At 44.9% G+C, this 18,823-nt stretch overlaps 2 protein-coding genes across 24 annotated transcripts in view; one reads left to right on the top strand and one right to left on the bottom strand.

Moving 5' to 3' along the window:
* LOC140388298 (contactin-4-like) overlaps positions 1–18,823 on the top strand; it is a 3,617,424-nt gene that overhangs the window by 614,133 nt on the left and 2,984,468 nt on the right. The window lies entirely within an intron of this gene.
* LOC140388296 (uncharacterized) lies at positions 8,863–17,975 on the bottom strand. Its single transcript, XM_072472198.1, has 3 exons — positions 17,965–17,975; positions 11,942–12,019; positions 8,863–11,274 (listed from the first exon to the last, which is right to left on the bottom strand). Exons 2-3 carry the CDS (start codon positions 11,959–11,961, stop codon positions 9,300–9,302), a joined length of 1,995 nt encoding a protein of 664 aa, XP_072328299.1. The 5' UTR covers positions 11,962–12,019; positions 17,965–17,975; the 3' UTR covers positions 8,863–9,299.

Genomic DNA, 18,823 nt, shown 5'->3' on the forward strand with positions numbered 1-18,823 from the left:
ATATATTTTTTTATAAAAGGGGGATGTCATAATATACACCAGTATATCATGGTGCAGACACACACACTGATGGACACACAGCAAGACCAATCAACACACACAACACCGCAGCCAATCACCAGTTAGAGCACACTCACTATAAAGACAGAGGGCATCAGTTTTCCCACTCATTCGGGATGCAGCCTCTCAGAAGGACAGAGCTTACAGCTTACAGCACAGATCTTCACCATGTGCTGAGTGCATAGACTGGATAGGCATAGGTCTTTAGTTTAATCTAACATCGTGTTAATCCACAGTGAAAGTATGTTCAGCAGTTTCTAGCTTAATAAAATAGTGTTGTTCTATTTTAAGTGTTAGTGGCCTGTATGTTTTCCACGGATCCAAAGCACCCAACACATCAATTACTAGAAAAGATCATCAATAATTGACCGCTCTGAAATAAATGTATTTTAAAGAAATTGCTTTGTGGGATGTACGCGCTGTTGACAAGGCCATCATTTCTTTCCCATCCCCATTCCTCCTGAGAAGCTGGTAGTTAGCACTGTTGCCTCACAACACCAGGGACCTGGGGTCAAATCCACCCTTGGGTTACTGTCTGTCGAGTTCTCACTTTCTCCCTGTCTCTGCATGGGTTTCTTCCAGGCGCTCTGGTTTCCTCCCACTCTCGAAAGACATGCAGGTTAGGTGGATTGGCTATCTAAATTGTCCCTTCGTGTCCAAAGGTTAGATGGGGTTATGGGGGTTACAGGATAGGGCAGTGTTCTCTTTCAACGGGTCAGTGTAAACTCGACAGGCCGAATAGCCTCCTTCTGCACTGAAGGGATTCCATAATTCTATGATTTTAAAGAAAAGAAAATGTTCTACCTCATTAACCAAATTAATTTGTGAGCAAGTTCCAAAGTTAGTAGATGTAGAAAGTCTGGCTGACATTGTGTATCTCTGTCCTTTGATGAAGTATTGCATGAAGGCGATATAGCAAGGTTGAGTATGGTGAGCAGATTTCCTGTTAGAACAGACACTGTTTGTATTCAAAAATAACTCTTGGAGATGTTGTAATACAGACGATGTTCAGTCTCCTGAGCATTTGACACCCTTCAATGGACAAGAAAGTGGAGTGGGGTGAATAGCAGATGATCCATCTGGTTTCATCTGTTTCACACCATTATTCCAAGTTAAAATCCACAATAATTATTAAAGTGGACATTCTGCAGAGGGATGGGTTGCTTGTGTTGCTGCAGTTCACCGCCTTTAACAACATCCAGGCAAATACATTAGATTGGACTGGATTTGTTTATTGTCAAGTGTACCGAGGTACAGTGAAAAGTATTTTTCTGCAAGCAGCTCAACAGATCATTTCTTAAAAATAAATTTAGAGTACCCAATTAATTATTTCCAATTAAGGGGCAATTTAGTGTGGCCAATCCACCTACCCTTCACATCTTTGGGTTGTGGGGGCGAAACCCACACAAACAAGGGGAGTGTGTGCAAACTCCACACGGACAGTGACCCAGAGCTGGGATCGAACCTGGGACCTCGGCGCCATGAGGCAGCAGTGTTATCCACTGTGCTGTCCTTACAGATCATTAAGAACATGAAAATAAATAAAATACATAATAGGGCAACACAAGGTACACAATGTAAATACATAGACACCGGCATCAGGTAAAGCATACAGAGGTGCAGTGTTAATCAGGTCAGTCCATAAGAGGGTCATTTAGGAGTCTGGTAACAGCGGGGAAGAAGCTATTTTTGAGTCTGTTCATGGGTGCGCTCAGACTTTGGTATCTTCTGTACGATGGAAAGAGTTGGAAGAGTGAGTAAGCCGGGTGGGAGGGGTCTTTGATTATGCTGTCTGCTATCTCCAGGCAGTGGGAGGTGTAGATGGAGTCAATGGATGGGAGGCAGGTTTGTGTGATGGACTGGGCTGTGTCTTGCAGTTTTGGGCCACGCATTCGCATACCAGGCTGTGATGCAGCCTGACAGGATGCTTTCTATGGTGCATCTGTAAAGTTGGTTGGAGTTAATGTAGACATGTCGAATTTCCTTAGTTTCCTGAGGAAGTATAGGCGCTGTTGTGCTTTCTTGGTGGTAGCGTCGATGTAGGTGGACCAGGACATATTTTTAGTGATGTGTACCCCGAGGAATTTGAAGTTGGAAATCATCTCCACCTCGGCCCCTTTGATGCTGACAGGGGTATGTACAATACTTTCCTTCCTGAAGTCAATGACCAGCTCCTTAGTTTTGCTCGCATTGAGGGACGATTGTTGTCGCTACACCACTTCACTAGGTTATCCATCTCCCTCCTGTATTCTGACTCATCGTTATTCGAGATACATTCCACCATGGTCGTATCGTCAGCAAACTTGTAGATGGAGTTGGAACCAAATTTTGTCACGCAGTCGTGTGTGTACAGGGAGTAGAGTAGGGGGCTAAGTACGCAGCCTTGCGGGGCCCCGTTATTGAGGACTATTGTGGAGGATGTGCTGTTGTTTATTCTTACTGCTTGTGATCTGTGGGTCAGAAATTCGAGGATCCAGTTGCAGAGTGCAGAGCCAAGTCCTAGGTTTTGGAGCTTTGATATGAGCTTGGCTGAGATTATATAGGTGTATGATGTAGGAGTCCTTGTTGTCAAGATGCTCTAGGGATGAATGTAGTGCCAAAGAGATGGCGTCTGCCGTGGACCGGTTGCGACGGTATGCGAATTGCAGTGGATGAAGGCATTCTGGGATTATGGTGTTGATGCGCTTCATGACCAACCTCTCAAAGCACTTCATTACGACTGAAGTCAGGGCCATCGGACTGTAGCCATTGAGGTACGTTGGCTGGTTCTTCTTTGGCACAGTTATGATGGTGGTCTTTTTGAAGCAGGTGGGGACCTCGGAGCGGAGTAGGGACAGGTTAAAGATGTCCGCGAACACATCTTCCAGCTGGTCCACACAGTCTCTGAGGGCACTACCAGGATCCCATCCGGACCCATCGGCTTCCGAGGATTCAGTTTCAGGAAGGCCGATCTGACTTCGGAAGCTGTGATGGTGGGTTTGCGTGTGCTATGGGCTGCTGGGGCACTGGACAGCGGATCGTTGGCTTCCTGCTCACACTGAGCATAGAATGCACTGAGTTCATCGGGGAGTGGTGCACTGCTGCTAAAGATACTGCTCGGCTTCACTTTGTAGCCTGTAATGTTGTTTAGGCCTTGCCACAACCGCCGAGAGTCTGCAACTATAGCTTGGTCTGATATTCTCTCTTAGCATCTCAGATGGCTTTGCGGAGGTCGTACCTGGATTACTTGTCTAGGTCCGGGTCGCCTGACTTGAACGCCTCAGACCTGTCCTTCAGTAGGGAGTCAATCTCGCGATTGAGCCATGGTTTCCGGTTGGGGAATGTACGTACTGCTTTCTTTGGCAAACAGTCGTCCACACATTTGCTGATGAAGTCTATGACAGTGGTGGCATACTCATTTAAGGTGGTTGCTGAGTTCTTAAATATGGACCAGTCCACTGTCTCTAAGCAGTCACATAGGAGCTCTTGTGTTTCCTCGGACCAGTACTGCACGACCTTCTTAGCTGGATTCTCCCGCTTGAGTTTCTGCTTGTATGCCGGGTGAAGGAGCACCGCACTATGCATCAAGTGTACTATTCACAGAATACATAAAGCAAAACATCAGTTTAAGGATCTCAGCTAAAACAAATACATAGCAGTGGATCTAGATACAATGAGGTAATAGGCCCAGATGATGTATTTTAACACAGGTAAATACACCATGATACCCTTGACCAAGGGAATGTTCTGCTTGTGCAAACCATGCAGCGTTGTGTGCCCAATGCTGCAAAATGGTCTGTATTTATCAAATTGGATTTAACGTTTTCTTTGTGGTTTAACACTAAAATGAATAAACATTTCTTCAGTTACATGATAGAGCCAAGAAACCTTTTTTTTATCAAATAATCCAACCACTCTTAGATTTTAGTGTTTCTCATTAAAGCCAACATGTCTTCTTATTAGAGATATGCCATGTTCAATTTATTTTCTCTGATTGCTCTTTTGACACTTGCCTTAATGTTGGAACAGATTTCAGTTTTCTGTTCACTTTGTATTTGCACTGAGATATTGCAAATCTTCTTAACCATTGAGTTCCAACAGATTTCCCTCAAGTGGTGTAATTTATTTGTAGTGTCAGCTATTTATGTAGAGCTGAATTTGATTTAAGAGCTTTGGGAACTTTCAAAATGATTGAATATATCATCAAAATCTAGGATTTTCTGAAGGGATTTGGCGCATTCAGTCACTTATAGATTACTTTATTGAGGAAAAAACAGGCAATTAAATATTGAGAAATTAATTTTCACACGTTCTGGGTGGGGTTTTAACTATGGTGTGCTGCTCTGGATGTTTGAAAAAGTGAGAGCCACTTCCGTTTTCTTGCTTTTTGCTGTTTTCTATGCAATTATAATTAAAATTTGAAGAGCAGGCAGCATGCACGCGAGACACGTGTAAGCATGCCGCGGGGAAGACTTTTCTGAGGTGAATTCCACATTGCCTGAAAATTCAGCAGGTAGGAGTGGACTGCAAAAGAACATCTTGGACAACCAGGGAACTCGTTACACATTCTTGGCTAAGAGTCCGGGCTGATATAAAAGTACTTTGTGAGTGAATTTGTTCACACAATTGCCATTGCTTGTTTGACATCTCTATGACGTTATAATATGGGCCAGAATTCTCCATTGGGGAGACTATGTTCTCCCGCCCGAGATGAATCGCCACTGATTTGCGGTCGCACTAGGAGCGGGAATACAAAGGCGATTCACTATCCCTTGCCAAGCACGTTTATGTATGCCGCAGATTGTGAGGGATTACATTGCAAATCCTGCTATTGGGCTGCCATTTTGAGCGGGGGGTTCGATAACGAGTTCCAGCATCTGGGCACCCTCCCCTCTTGCAATATAATTCTGCCCCCTTGAACCATATCAAAGCCAGGTAAGTGCTCACACTTCCTTTTTCTCTACAGAAAGCACTTAACTACCTTTGATGTGGTTAAAGAGCTGTCAATCATAGATAGATGCTTATAAACGGTGTGGTCAGTTTCACAGCTGGCTACTTGAAATCCACTCAAGCGTGAAGGGAAATGAGATTAAACAATCACAACAGCTGGCTCTGTGTGCAATCTGTCAATCACAGCCTCATAAAATTAGTTTCACATAGATGTAAATGAAAGCCTTGAAGACAAAGATCTGAGGGGGTTTCAACCAAGGTGATGTGGTTTGCCCTTTCTCTGCTTGAGCCAACAAGTGTATTGCACAGGTGAGTTTTAAAGCTAATATTTTTTCACTGTCTCTGTCTGGAAGTTCACTAGCTTCCAGGCCAGGGTCTCTGTAATGGAGGGCTTCCAGACAGAGGTCTCAATAATTGGGGGGTTTCTGGTGGGGGTCTCTCTTATGGGGGATCTTTGGTGGAGGAGGTGTCTGAAGGGGTAGGCATGATTTGCATTGTAGAGTGAGGGGCCCTCCGATGGACTTTCGAAGCAACTCCCTAAAAGAGTTAGCCCCTTGGCCCAAGATCCACAATGCCGGGGTCATGCTGGATATACCTGCACCAATTCTCATTTATGTGAATCCTGGCAAAGAGGACCGGAGGTTCACATGCCCAGCCAATTAATAGGATGAAAATGCAACCCTTGATGACGCCGCCAGTGGGGAACCGGGGCAATGGAACAATCTTGTTTATGGCAGAAGCTGGATTCTGCACTGCATCGGGCAGTCTGCCCCTGGCTGTGGGCGGCAGAGAATCCAGTCTGTTATTTTTTCCCTTATCTCTTTTGGCAATGTCTCAATGCTTATTTACACAAGATTAAGAGCTGTAAAATGCTTAAAGCTTTGGTGATTGATACCTTAATGATCTATTTCACTGACACTTTTATAGGGTTGCAGGGACAAAACAAATTTCCACAAATTATGAATGGCTGTTTCTTTAAGCAGTTTCAAACTTGCCATTGATATTATAGTTTCATTGGTTCTGTGCGTAGTGCATATTTAGTGAATGGGCATGGAGGGGCTATCAGTTAGCTTGGGGGCTATATGAGGGAGGGGCTTGAGTTAGCATTGAGTTGATATGGGGATATAGAGGTGGCAGAAGAAATAGGCAGGGGGTCTGTTACCATTATTGTGGGTCTTAGCTTAGGTTTCCCTTGGTAAGGATAAAGAGAGACTGCTGGAGGTAAAGCTGTTTGACTACAGGATCAGGCTGCATGCAGGCAAAGCTCTGTTGTCAAATACTCTGTTGTCATGTGATCTTACATCACTGATGATGTGGACTGCCTATTTACATTAGCCCTTTACACTAAAGAGGTGGATAGGGTGTTGATGGGAGTGAGGGCTAAAGGGCCTAAAATGTTAGCAAATAAATGGGACAAAATCCCTGAATATCTTTTAACCAACCCACCTTGGCAGTTGGCTGCCTCCCCTGTGGTGACATCTGTTCTGTTTCTGGGGGAAGCACACCGACTTAATCCTGCAACTCATGCATGTCGCCCAAGCGAAGATCGCACCATTCAGGGGCCTTTCTAGTGAGGCAGATCTGAGTTATCCATCTTGGAAGCGATAATCTGCCTCATTATGTTTTTTGCCTGCCACTGACTTCCTGCTGGCATTTGATTTTTGATTTAGTAGAGCCAATTTTGTTTATAGTTATTAACTTACTTAATCAGCATATGGCTAAAATATTTGATATTTACCTTATAACACTGAATATTATAAAATGACAATAGATTTGCTGTAATATATGTCTTTAATATTGTGAACTATCTTTAAAGGTTACCAGGTGTGCCTCTCCCAACTGACAGGCAATGTTATGCTGAATGCCCATCATTTTCTCAGTTAATTGAAAGACCAATCAGTAGCTGGCTGAAAACTGATGAATCCAATCATATTTATGGCAGACATGTTTAAATGTCAGACTCTATTGATTCACTGATGTGCAACCATTGAACCATGGGAGAAATATCTTACCAAGTCTTCATTTGAGTGTCTTTCATTCCTTGTCATTAATTTGTGTGCTAAATTATATTGAATTTCAAATTGTATCTCAAGGATTGGAGATAAGTTGGTTGTAATTACCTTTTAAAGATTTTGTGGTTTTATATTTGAGTGTGAAGTACACATAGACATAGATTTTGCAACTCTATGTTTATTGTAATCCATCAATATTTCTATCTGGGGGCATTTGGAATTTGTTACATTGTCAGGAAAAGAGAAATGGGAACAGAAAATGTAATTGGTTATTAAAACCGAGTGTGTTAATAAAAGTCAAATCAAAATGGGGTTCAATACCAACAATTTGTTTTTTGACTCACAGTTGAACATTTTCTTGATTCTTTGGACTGTTCGCAGTCTGTTTTAGATGAATAATTTATAACTTTCCTTCCTTTTTATCATTCTAAGTGTTGCATTTTGTTTGATTGTCTCAAAGGATAACTGAGACATCCAGAACATGAGGAGCAGAAGTATCTCTGGTGGGCATGAAAATAGGTTATAGGTTTTAAACCATAATTAGTGACTGAAGCTTTGAGTCTCACCAGAAAAGTGCATTCATTTTACTCTCGGAATAGGTAAAACATTTGTTGCTGAGCTTGATGTTTCATGAAACTTAAGTTTAAATATCTATCTTTAGCTTTGTTGATTTAATTTATAAATGAATAAATGCCGTCTGTTACTTCATGTTGATGCAGGGATCTAACTTTAAATTCCACTTAACTAATGATTGTAATGTTCAAAGCGTATGGCTTTTGAGAAGTACATGACAACTAATATTCAGCCCATTTGCTGAGTCTGCAAGTGTGTTTTCAACAAATTATTGTATGTGGGTTGTCTGTTGGAATTGGTGATCGTAATTGGCTTTGCTTGGTTATAATTAGTCAAGAGCAGGAGTAAATGAACAGGAAATCAATTAGAGTCAAAGATGGCTTTTTACCACTCATGTGTAAATGTTGTTTTGTTATCATCCTGGCTGAATTCTGCTTTGCTCTGTTTTGAGACTTGTGATGCATAGTCTCTTAGGTATGATGATTTCAGCGATTGAATTTGTTTCCGTTTTGCTGTTATTGTTCTGTTAAAATACTGCTGCCTTAGATGTCAAAATTATCTCAGTGATGGTATTTGCTGTTGTGTCAAAAATTTGTGTATTTAAATGCCACACTGAGAACTCCTAGGCTAACACTTTGAGCTGTTCTTCAAGCAAGATCTGAACCTGTTTCTGGTTGGGGCAAACATTACCTGTAACAAAATTAAGTACTTCAAATTAATGACAAAGTATGAAAGACACTTGACTGATGACATGGTAAGATACCTCTCACATTGTTCAATGGTTGCACATCAGTGAATCAATGGAAAATGGCATTTAGGGCTCGATTCAACTAAAAGGGAACCAAGTCCCATAGCGAGCGCGTTTAGCCGCATATTTTCTGGTCCCCACAGCGCCAGGAAGCACATGGCTATAAAACGCCACCCATGTCCTCAGCGAGGAATATGTGGCCAAGGCCCTGTTTTGTGCACTGAGAAACTCCACTCACTGGAACTCCTCAATGTAGCGCGAGATCGAGACGCCATTTGTAAATGGCGTCCAGATCTCAGAGACCCCTGACGGGATGCCCGAGTCCCAACACACTATATGGTCCCCGGATCCCCGCCTACTACCAGCCCCTCCAACACCCATGCAGGGCACCTCCAGCCCGATCACCAGCACACCAAAAATGCCAGCTTGGCACCTTGACAGTGCCGACCTGGCACTCTGGCAGTGCCCCTGCCAGTGTTGATCTCCTATTTTCTTTCTCTGTCAGTCTGGCCTCAATAAAAGTTGAGACGGATTCGCACGTAAACAGAAGTTATTTATTTAGCTTGCAAGCTTTATCATCTTACAGAAATGTAACAGGACGTCCTGCCTCTTACACTCCAGAAAACGACTGAACTAACAGACAAAGGAATCTCTGCAAAATCAGTTCAAATGGTATCAAGTTTCACATACTCGACGGACATAGGTCAGCCTAGGTCCCTCCTGACCTGTTTAATCCATTCTGATTGGCTCACTTCCAATCCCTTTCTCTGGCCCTTATCAATGCATCCTCACTCTTATAGACACACCTCTTCCTGCTTTTTCCATGCGGTCCCAAATTCCTTTGTCCCTAACTAAAAGAATCAAAGTGGCTTATTTCTACATTACATTAACTAGTATCTCTAAAGTAACTATTTTATATCACATTCGTCATTCCCTCCTTTTATCATTCCATGATAACCGAACTATCCAATCTATAGCTACGGTTCCTCATCTAAAAAGATTCGTCGCTGCATTTCCAATTCCTGTCTTAGCCCCCCTTCATCTGCTTCACCCTCATGGATTTTAACAGTTAAAATCTTTTTCTCGGTGATTGGGGCGGTGATCTGATCCAGTGCACCCCGCATTCTACCCATCACACATTTAAGGATGGCCAGGCCCACAAAGATGCAGCCGATAGCTACCACTAGATACATGGCCATATTTATCAACCAGTCCTTCCATCCCCCAAATCCCCAGTTACCCCAAGAGCCAGGATCCTGCATCCCGTCCAAGTGATCCCGTATGCGATCCATAAATTTAGTGATGTTAGCGGTCAAGTCTTGAACACCCATAATACACTTGCCCTGTACTATGGCGCATACCCCACCCTCACGGGCCAGAAGATAGTCAAGAGCATACCGGTTCTGCATTGCAAACAACCGTAGCTGAGACAACTCCTTAGTTATTGCCCCGAGGGCTCCCAAGGTTTCATTTCCCAAGATGGTAAGGCCGCAAATAAAATAATTCCGATCACTAACAGCCAAGGAACCCCCCACACCTCCCAGTGTCAATACGCTCAGAATGCCCCACCCGGCTGAGTGGCCCCGGTTGGGTGCAAGAACCTGAGGTTTTTTCCAGTTCTCGCAAAATTCAGCAGAGACTGCCCGGCGTGCTAACTGATTATGCAGGTTCCACGCCGAAGGGCAGGGGACTGTGGTAGGGACTAGAGTCCCTACAGCAATTCGGCGGGGAAATGGGGGTGACAAAACGTTGGTCGCCGTACCATTAAATAAAAAGTAGTATCCTTGGTCCGTGTGGAGACTAGCATCACAATCAGTATATCGGTTGCGTAAGGACCTCCCAGTAGCCCAGTTTATCCAATTTTGAAATGCCCATTCGGGCCGCCCAGCAATGCGGAAAGCCCTAGTCCCAACAGTGATATGAGAGACATTCGCCCAGCCACAAAGGAGCTGGAGGCCAGCGTTCAATGGAACGCAAGTGGTGCTATAACAAACGCATTTGCCAGACGCCTGGGTGATATGGCACCTCCTGTCCGTACAGGTGGGAAACAGACATGTTATATTTGTGTCCACCTCTACCAGCAAACAGCCATATCCTTCACTGCTGAAGCAATTCTCGTACGACCGGGAATCCCTATTGGGAGTGAAGTGGCTAGGTATGTACGCCCTCCACCGTCGCAGCCTATCGTACTGTGAATGGGAATTATCCCGAGGGAGGGGAAGGCAAATAGCCGGTGGTGCTGAATCCGGATCGTAAGGAAGAGTGACGTGCTCGGGCAATGGCTCGGAACGCTGACAATGAACCACCGTTTGGGGAGTGCCCCAAAGCGGTGAAACAGAAAATAACCTAGACACCGCTGCGGGGTTCGGGTAGCAGACAACCCGTCCCTGGCCATACAGACGGTGGTAAATCTGGTAGAAGAGATTCATACTACCCGGGTTTTCCTCAGTTTGGCCTTTAATTAACTTAAGTGTATCTCCCGGTAACCTACGTTCTAGCTGTACTTCCCTTCTCACACGCCCCGTCCTCTCTCTAGTCCCTTTCTCTTTCTCATGGTCTCTTCCTACACTCTTCTGACAGCTTGATGTTACCTTTATTGTACCACTTTTAACACATCCAAAATCAAATTTACATGTATTCCAAAAACAAGGCAATGTCCATATAATGTTCCCTTCCCATCGCCGGGACCGGTGCAGCTGCTTCATGACTCCCGCATTCTCCTTAACTTTGATGACCTTCCATGAGTCGATACCATGTCCTCGTATATGGGGGCAGTGAAGAACATCACCTGTGCATAGGTGATGTATCCTTGTAGATTGGTTGGGGCTACACAGATACATAATATTCCCCTTTTCCATGTCCATCGCCAATAACACGCCAAGCGAAGTGAGGCCAAATATCAGACAGACGATGCGTAGCCACTCCATCATGCTCCACACCTGTAAAATAGCACTGGAGAAGGGAGGCAGGTTAGTATCCGACCTTTTACAGTAGTGGAGATGGGCTCAATTTACAGTGATGTAGGTGGACCCAAGCACTTCGCCCCTCCACTTTAACTGCTGTGGGGGTGGCAAGGAGAACTTGGAAGGGCCCGTCCCATCGCGGCTCCGACCCCTTCCTAGTCCAATTTTTGACCATTACATAACTACCGGGCTGGACTGAAAGTGAGCTAGGTACTGGGGGCAATGGCTGGTGAGCCGCGCGGACCTGGCCATGGAGTTCCTTGAGCACTTGCGTAAGGGCCAGAACATAGGTGGTCATTTCCTCAGTCATCTGATGAAACTGAACCCGTCTGGGAACCTGCAGGCTCCAAGGAGTTCTAAGAGGCCTGCCATAAAGAATCTCGGCGGGAGAGAGCCGGGCTGGTCCCGCAGGTGTAACCCGCAGCTGGAAGAGGGCAACGGGGAGCAACTTAAGCCATGTCAGTCCCGTGTCTGCTCTTAATTTAGCCAATTTAGTTTTGAGGGTCTGATTGTGTCTTTCAACCAACCCGGCTGCCTGCGGTCTGTAAGCACAGTGTAACTGCTGGCGTATGCCCAACTGGGAGCAAAACTCCTTGTTAATTTGTCCAATAAAATGAGGCCCATTATCAGAACTTAACTGAGCTGGTATACCGTACCGGGGAATGATTTCCCTCATCAAGACTTTAACCACAGTAGCAGCTTTATTATCGATAGTCGGATACGCCTCGACCCATCTGCTGAACACATCCACAATGACCAAAACATATTTGTAACATTGACACCTTTCCAACTCAATGTAATCCATTTGGAGCGTCTCAAAGGGACCACTGGGCAACGGGGTTTGCCCCTTCCCACAAGGGATACCTTTTCCGGTGTTATATTGCTGACAAATCAAACACCGATTACTGATACTTTGGGCCAACCCCTGCATTTTAGGGTGCCACCAAGTGTCCAGCAACAAATCACTAGTCCCCCGAGCCCCACAATGAGTTGCAAAGTGTACACATTCGATGACCCATAAAGCCAGCACATCAGACATACAAGTCTGATGTGCAGGCGTGGTCCATAAAGAGGAAACAGAATCATATGTACAACCTAACCGTTTCCACATTTGTTTATCACTCTCAGGAGCGTCCTCCTGTAACCTTATGACGTCTTGGATGGTTGGCATTGGCTTGTCAGAAGCAGACACATTCATAGTAGGTCGTTTAGTCTGACTTAACATTTTAGGCACCATCACTTGCTGAATTTGTGCGGCTGTGCGCGCTGCACGATCTGCTCGTTCATTACCAACGTCAACTGGGGTTGTACCATTCGTGTGGGCAGCGCATTTAATAACGGAAATCTGCGCTGGCAGAAGGAGGGCCTGCAGTAGGTCATTAACTAAACCCCGGTTGGATATTTCTGTACCAGCCGAGGTAAGGAATCCCCTATTCTTCCAGAGTTGTCCGAAGTCATGAACTACCCCGAAAGCATATCGGGAGTCAGTGTAGATATTTACCCGGCGATCTCCCCCAAGTATACATGCACGGGTGAGGGCAAAAAGTTCAGCTTGTTGTGCTGAGTAAGGGGTCTGGAAAGCTGCTGCTTCTAGAATCAGACCATCCTGATCTATGATTGCATAACCGGACAGTCTCCGGCCAGTGGGGCTTACTAATGCACTGCCATCAACATACATAATCATGTCAGGTTGTTCTAACGGAATATCACTCAGATCGTCCCTTATTGTGGTAGTTTCCTGAATCAAGGCTAAACAGTCGTGACCAGGCGCATCCTCATGGACCGGGGGACCGCTAAGAAAACAGGCTGGATTGATAGTGGTACAATATTTAAATGTCAGACGTGGATTGTTCAAAAGGTATATTTCATACCTATTCTGACGAGCTGCGGTAAGATGCTGAGTCTGCAGTTGCCCCAATAGTGCGATTACCGAGTGGGAGCTATACACCATAATATCCTGTTGTAGAGTGATGTTGGCAGCAGCTTGCAAACTATTGTATATCGCTGCCAGGATCTGGGTGCAAACAGGGTGACCCAACGCCACTGGGTCGAGTTTGGAAGAGTAATATGCTACGGGCCGGTGCTTGTCCCCATGTTTCTGAGTGAGTACCGCTGTTGAACATCCTTCCAGAACGGTACAGTATATCTGGAATGGTCGGTCGTATAGGGGCCTACCGAGGGCCGGTGCTTGTAGCAAGGCCTGCTTCAGGCAACGGAAGGCCTCGACTGCCTCGGTGGTGAGAGTAAAGTTTCCCTCTTTACTCGTATAAGGTGTCAGCAGCTTTGTATAGACAGCGATGTTTGGTATCCACTGCCGACAATAATTCACCATACCCAGCCAATGACGAACCTCTTTGGCTATTGTAGGGGCAGGGAATTGGCATATTGGTTCAATCCTACTGGGGTCGAGACTTCTTTCTGTGGCTGTAAGTAAAACTCCTAAGAACTTAACTTTTCTCTGAGCCACCAAGACCTTTGCTTGTGAAACAACATAACCCAACGAGGATAGGTGGTTCAGTAATTGGATCACATCATCCCTGTTACTGGGCTCGTCAGGACTTGCCACCAATATGTCATCTACATACTGCACTAGAGTGGAACCATGCTCCAATGTCAAGGCCTGCAGTTGGGTCTGCAAACATCTGGAGAAGAGTGTAGGGGAATTGACAAACCCCTGTGGCAGTCGGGTCCAGGTATACTGCTGCCCATTGTAAGTGAAGGCAAACAAATATTGACTTTCAGTCGCAAGTGGGAGGGCAAAGAAGGCGTGCTGAAGGTCAATTACGGCGAAGACCCGGGCTTGTGCTGGAATTTGAGCCAGTATGTGGGCAGGGTTAGGGACGAGAGCATGTAACGGCTGTGCGATGGCATTGATTGAACGTAAATCCTGTACTAATCGGTACTGGTCTGGTTTGGCTGGTTTAGGCACAGCAAGTATGGGGGTGTTACATTCTGATTGGCAAGGGACCAAAATACCCTGTTTCAATAGTTCTTGAATTAATTTATCTATTGATGGAGCAGCTTGAGATTTGAGGGGGTATTGCCGAATGGAAGGTAGCTTTGCATGATCCTTAATCATTACCTTGATAGGTGTAACATTTGTCTTTCCCACTTGTGATGGGTATTCCGCCCAGACCTGTGGATTGACATATTCCAACACATCATGTCCCCTGTGATGCTGCAGTCGAGTGTTAATCGTTTCAGGGACCTCAAAATATTTTATGGTAGTGCCGTCTGGCATGGCTTGAAGTGCGTAGTCTGTTGGATCTGAATGATCCACTGCCCTCCTGACCATTCGTCCCATATCCCTGGCATGGTACGGGTCATAGACCTGACGTGTAATGTGAGGGCTTACCGAAGCTGACTGTGGCCATAAATGTGGTGATATTGTAACAAAATCGGCTGTACCTTCTTTTCCCGTGACTGTGGCTGTAACCTTGACTGGCCATTCGGTCTCAAGTAATGGCCGGTATTTGTCCTCCAACTCCCTGTTTCGTCCAGTTCTGTCATAGGCCAGGGTAACGTGATGCAGTGACTGTTCAATGTCTAACGTCCACCACTGGGGGGTGATAGAAATATAGCACTGTTGTCTCATCCTCCATGATGTAACCGTTACCCCCTCATCTCCGCATTCTAGCTGTAGCTGGAAGATACACAGTAAATCTCGGGCCAACAAGTTACAGTCCAATCCAGTAGTCACTACAAACTGATGTTCTGCAGACGTATTCTCGTAAGTGACTGTCACAGGTTCAGAAATAGGATACTCACACACCTGTCCTTGGAACCCTGATAATTGCTGTGTGTGGTTGGATATTGGTAATTTAAGTGTTGATTGCACAGAAGACATCGCTGCCCCTGTGTCGATGACAAATGAGTGATGTTGATCTCCTATCTGCAGAGAGATAATAGGTTCCCTGTCGGATTGGAGAGTCCTGATGGCTAAATTAGCTAGTCAATCCTGTGTTGGGAAAGGGTTTTCCTGGGAGAAGTCAGTGTATCTCATCTGTCCTCCCCTTTGTGGGTACCCCCTCCTTTGGGTCGGATAATCTCCTTCTACTGTCTGTCTTTTAAAAGGGCATTCCTGTTGCCAGTGATCTGCACGGCCGCAATTAAAACATCCATTGTTCCCTTTATATCTGCCCCGGCCTCGTCTTCCAGTAGACCAATGGCCCCTCAGAGGGGGCTGCGGTTGTAGAGCTGTTGATTCATTCAGTGGACCATAAAAATGGGGTGAGGGTCCTTTTGGGTGGGTTTGGTATCCCCCTCTTCGCTGATCCACCCACCCAAAGTCACTATATTGGGGCTCCTGCTGGTAAACTACCATTTCTGCCCCTTGTTGGGGTCGCAGATCATCCTTTTTCATTACATACTCAGTCTTAACCTTTGTAACTGAGCCTCCTTCTGGGCCTACACCCTCCTTCCAGTAAAATCTGACTGCCCTTGCCATCTGGGAAGGGTCGTTCTCCGTCCAATTCATGTTATTACATTTCACAGCAGTAACCACAGAAGGTGGTAGGCAATGCATTAACATAGCACAGTATTGAGGGGAATTCTGACCATTTTGATACAGCAAATCGCCTGACTGCCCCCGGTAGATTTCATTAAAACGCCCCAGAAATTCCTCTGGGTCTTCATTCTTCTTAGGTTTTAGGTCTAAGATAACAGAAAGATTTATGGGCCTTTGAAATGTGCTATTCAATGCATTTAAGATCTGTGTCCTTCTATCGTCGTCTAACGCATAGGCCTGCTGGAGTGCGGCATGACTAGCATAATTCAGGTGGTTAAGACAAGTGCGGTACTCTGCTGGGGTTAAAATCTGCTGAACTAGGGCCCAGAGGTCCCTTGAATCAGCTTGATAAATTGAGATAGTAGTTCTCAATGAATCCACAAAGGCAGCAGGAGATTTTTTTCTATCTGGGATTGTAGTCATAATAGCCATCATCTCACTGGGTGTCCATGGGAAGTAAACGTCTATTGTGGGGTTTGCAGCTGCCGTCCCTGGATCGGGGTTTCTCATCTTCCTAATCGGTAACTGTCTCCGAATGTCACCAGGGGGCACTCTAGGTATTTCCCCTGGTTGTTCCAAGACTTCAACGTCTCTCCCTGTCACTAGGGGGAGTTCTTTCTCTTCAACCGAAGTTGTTTCAGCTTTCTTTGTTCCCAACTCTTGTGATTTCTCCTTAGTTTGGGGAGACTGAGGTGATATGCTTAATTGTTTCTGGTGAGCTTCAAGCCCCTCTCTTGCTGTCCGAGATCTTGTCCTAGAGCTAACTGGGCTTGTGGGACAAAGTTCCTTTTGCTCTTTCGGTTGTGAAGTTGGTAAAACAGGACCCACACTATCACCCAAAAGGGCTTGAGTTTCTGGCATATTTGAAATCTGGGGAGCAATGGCTGGGTATATATTATTGTACTCTGGTGGTTCTGGAATGAGCGCAGACCATACTATGGGTGCAGACGGAATTTCTACTGACTTTTCCGACTTATTGAATTTTTCTTCTTCCGACAATTCAAGGCCAGCCATTGAACTACGTAGTTCACCTCTTGTGTGACCCGGGTCCTTCTTGTCTCTATTTGCTCTTTTTTTAAATGCACATTCCTTTTTCAAGATTTGTAATGTTTTTAGGTTACCCTGTTCACTAATTGAAATCCCCATTTTAAGTGCATTATCCTGCCAGCTGGACAACATAATCTTATCTTTTTCCTCTTGACAATATTGCCTCCATAATCCAATTAATTCTTTAGTTTTCATACTTTGATTTTTTTTCCATATCAGTCCCTGGATTTTCTTAACCATTTCTAGGTCTTTGGTTCCCCCTAGTGGCCATTCATCTCCCATTTTAGTTCTTAACTGTGCTGACAATTTTCTAAAGTCTTTAGCTTTGTCCGGATACTTATCACATAATATTTGCAGTGGCATGCCTGGATCATTTGTGCTATCCAAGGAATTTCCCATAATCTCAACTAGTCCTTGGAACTGCGTTTTTTCGCCACTACAATCCAAGGAAAAGTCTTTAACTTAATCAACTATATTTTTAACACACAGACATATAGAGGTGAACCATTTGTTTCAATTTCAAATGTTACATCTACCCCTCATAACATAACCCAGCCAAATTAACTCTCAATTAAAGTTGAACCATTTATCTTAAATGTTACATCAACAATATAGCCTTCCCCAGCCGAATTAACTCACAATTAAAGTTGAACCATTTATCTTAAATGTTACATCAACAATATAGCCTTCCCCAGCCGAATTAACTCACAATTAAAGTTGAACCATTTATCTTAAATGTTACATCAACAATATAGCCTTCCCCAGCCGAATTAACTCACAATTAAAGTGCTTATCCCCAGACTGACCTGTGATTTCGTCGAGGCGGTCTTTCTGTGCCAACCGCGAGTGACCAGACTAATCAGACGATGAGAAGAGGGGGAACAATCAATGCTGGTCGTTTTCCATTTCTACATTGAGGGCCCTTTGTTCCCCGTCCTCCTGTTCATAATCAGTCTAATTCTGATTTCGCAGTTGGAACAGGATCGCCCTGAGAAATCCCGGGTTTCGGCACCAAATGTTGATCTCCTATTTTCTTTCTCTGTCAGTCTGGCCTCAATAAAAGTTGAGACGGATTCGCACGTAAACAGAAGTTATTTATTTAGCTTGCAAGCTTTATCATCTTACAGAAATGTAACAGGACGTCCTGCCTCTTACACTCCAGAAAACGACTGAACTAACAGACAAAGGAATCTCTGCAAAATCAGTTCAAATGGTATCAAGTTTCACATACTCGACGGACATAGGTCAGCCTAGGTCCCTCCTGACCTGTTTAATCCATTCTGATTGGCTCACTTCCAATCCCTTTCTCTGGCCCTTATCAATGCATCCTCACTCTTATAGACACACCTCTTCCTGCTTTTTCCATGCGGTCCCAAATTCCTTTGTCCCTAACTAAAAGAATCAAAGTGGCTTATTTCTACATTACATTAACTAGTATCTCTAAAGTAACTATTTTATATCACATTCGTCACCAGCTGGCGGTGCTAGGGTACCACCCTGTCTAAAGGGCATGGACCTGGGGGCCTCGGATCTCCTGGGAGACCCCCACGAGTGCTATTCTGCCCTTTTCCCATTTCTGGAGACCACTGCTGAACAATGATCGCCCGAGGTCTCCGAAGCGAAGATCCCGCACATCGGGTAACTGGCGAATCTGCACATTAAAGTGAGACTAGCTGTCTCGTTCTAATATGCCGATTTGCTAAATTTACATTGCAACATCTCAGTAGAGATCTCACAAGGCTTTGCGAGCCAGGTAGATCCCGGGAGCGTGGTCTCCTGGCTTTTATCCGTAACACTGCATCGCGGCGGCACACTGCTTTATGGGTACAGCGTGCCTGTTGGATTGTGCCCTTAAACATGTCTGCCATAAATGTGATTGGATTTATCAGTTTTTTAGCCAGCGACTAATAATATATTTCAACCAACTGAGAAAGCGATGGACATTCAGCATAACATTGCTTGTCAGGAAGTGCAGAGCCAACTG

This window comes from Scyliorhinus torazame, chromosome 13 (assembly GCF_047496885.1).
Source record: "Scyliorhinus torazame isolate Kashiwa2021f chromosome 13, sScyTor2.1, whole genome shotgun sequence".
NCBI lineage: Eukaryota > Metazoa > Chordata > Chondrichthyes > Carcharhiniformes > Scyliorhinidae > Scyliorhinus > Scyliorhinus torazame.

Excerpts from the sequence above, each read along its gene's own strand:
- LOC140388296 (XM_072472198.1), bottom strand. The coding sequence starts at position 11,961 with ATGAGGGAAATCATTCCCCG. Across the intron at positions 11,275-11,941 it reads ATGAGGGAAATCATTCCCCG|TGCTATTTTACAGGTGTGGA; the intron begins GTACGGTATACC and ends TCCCTTCTCCAG.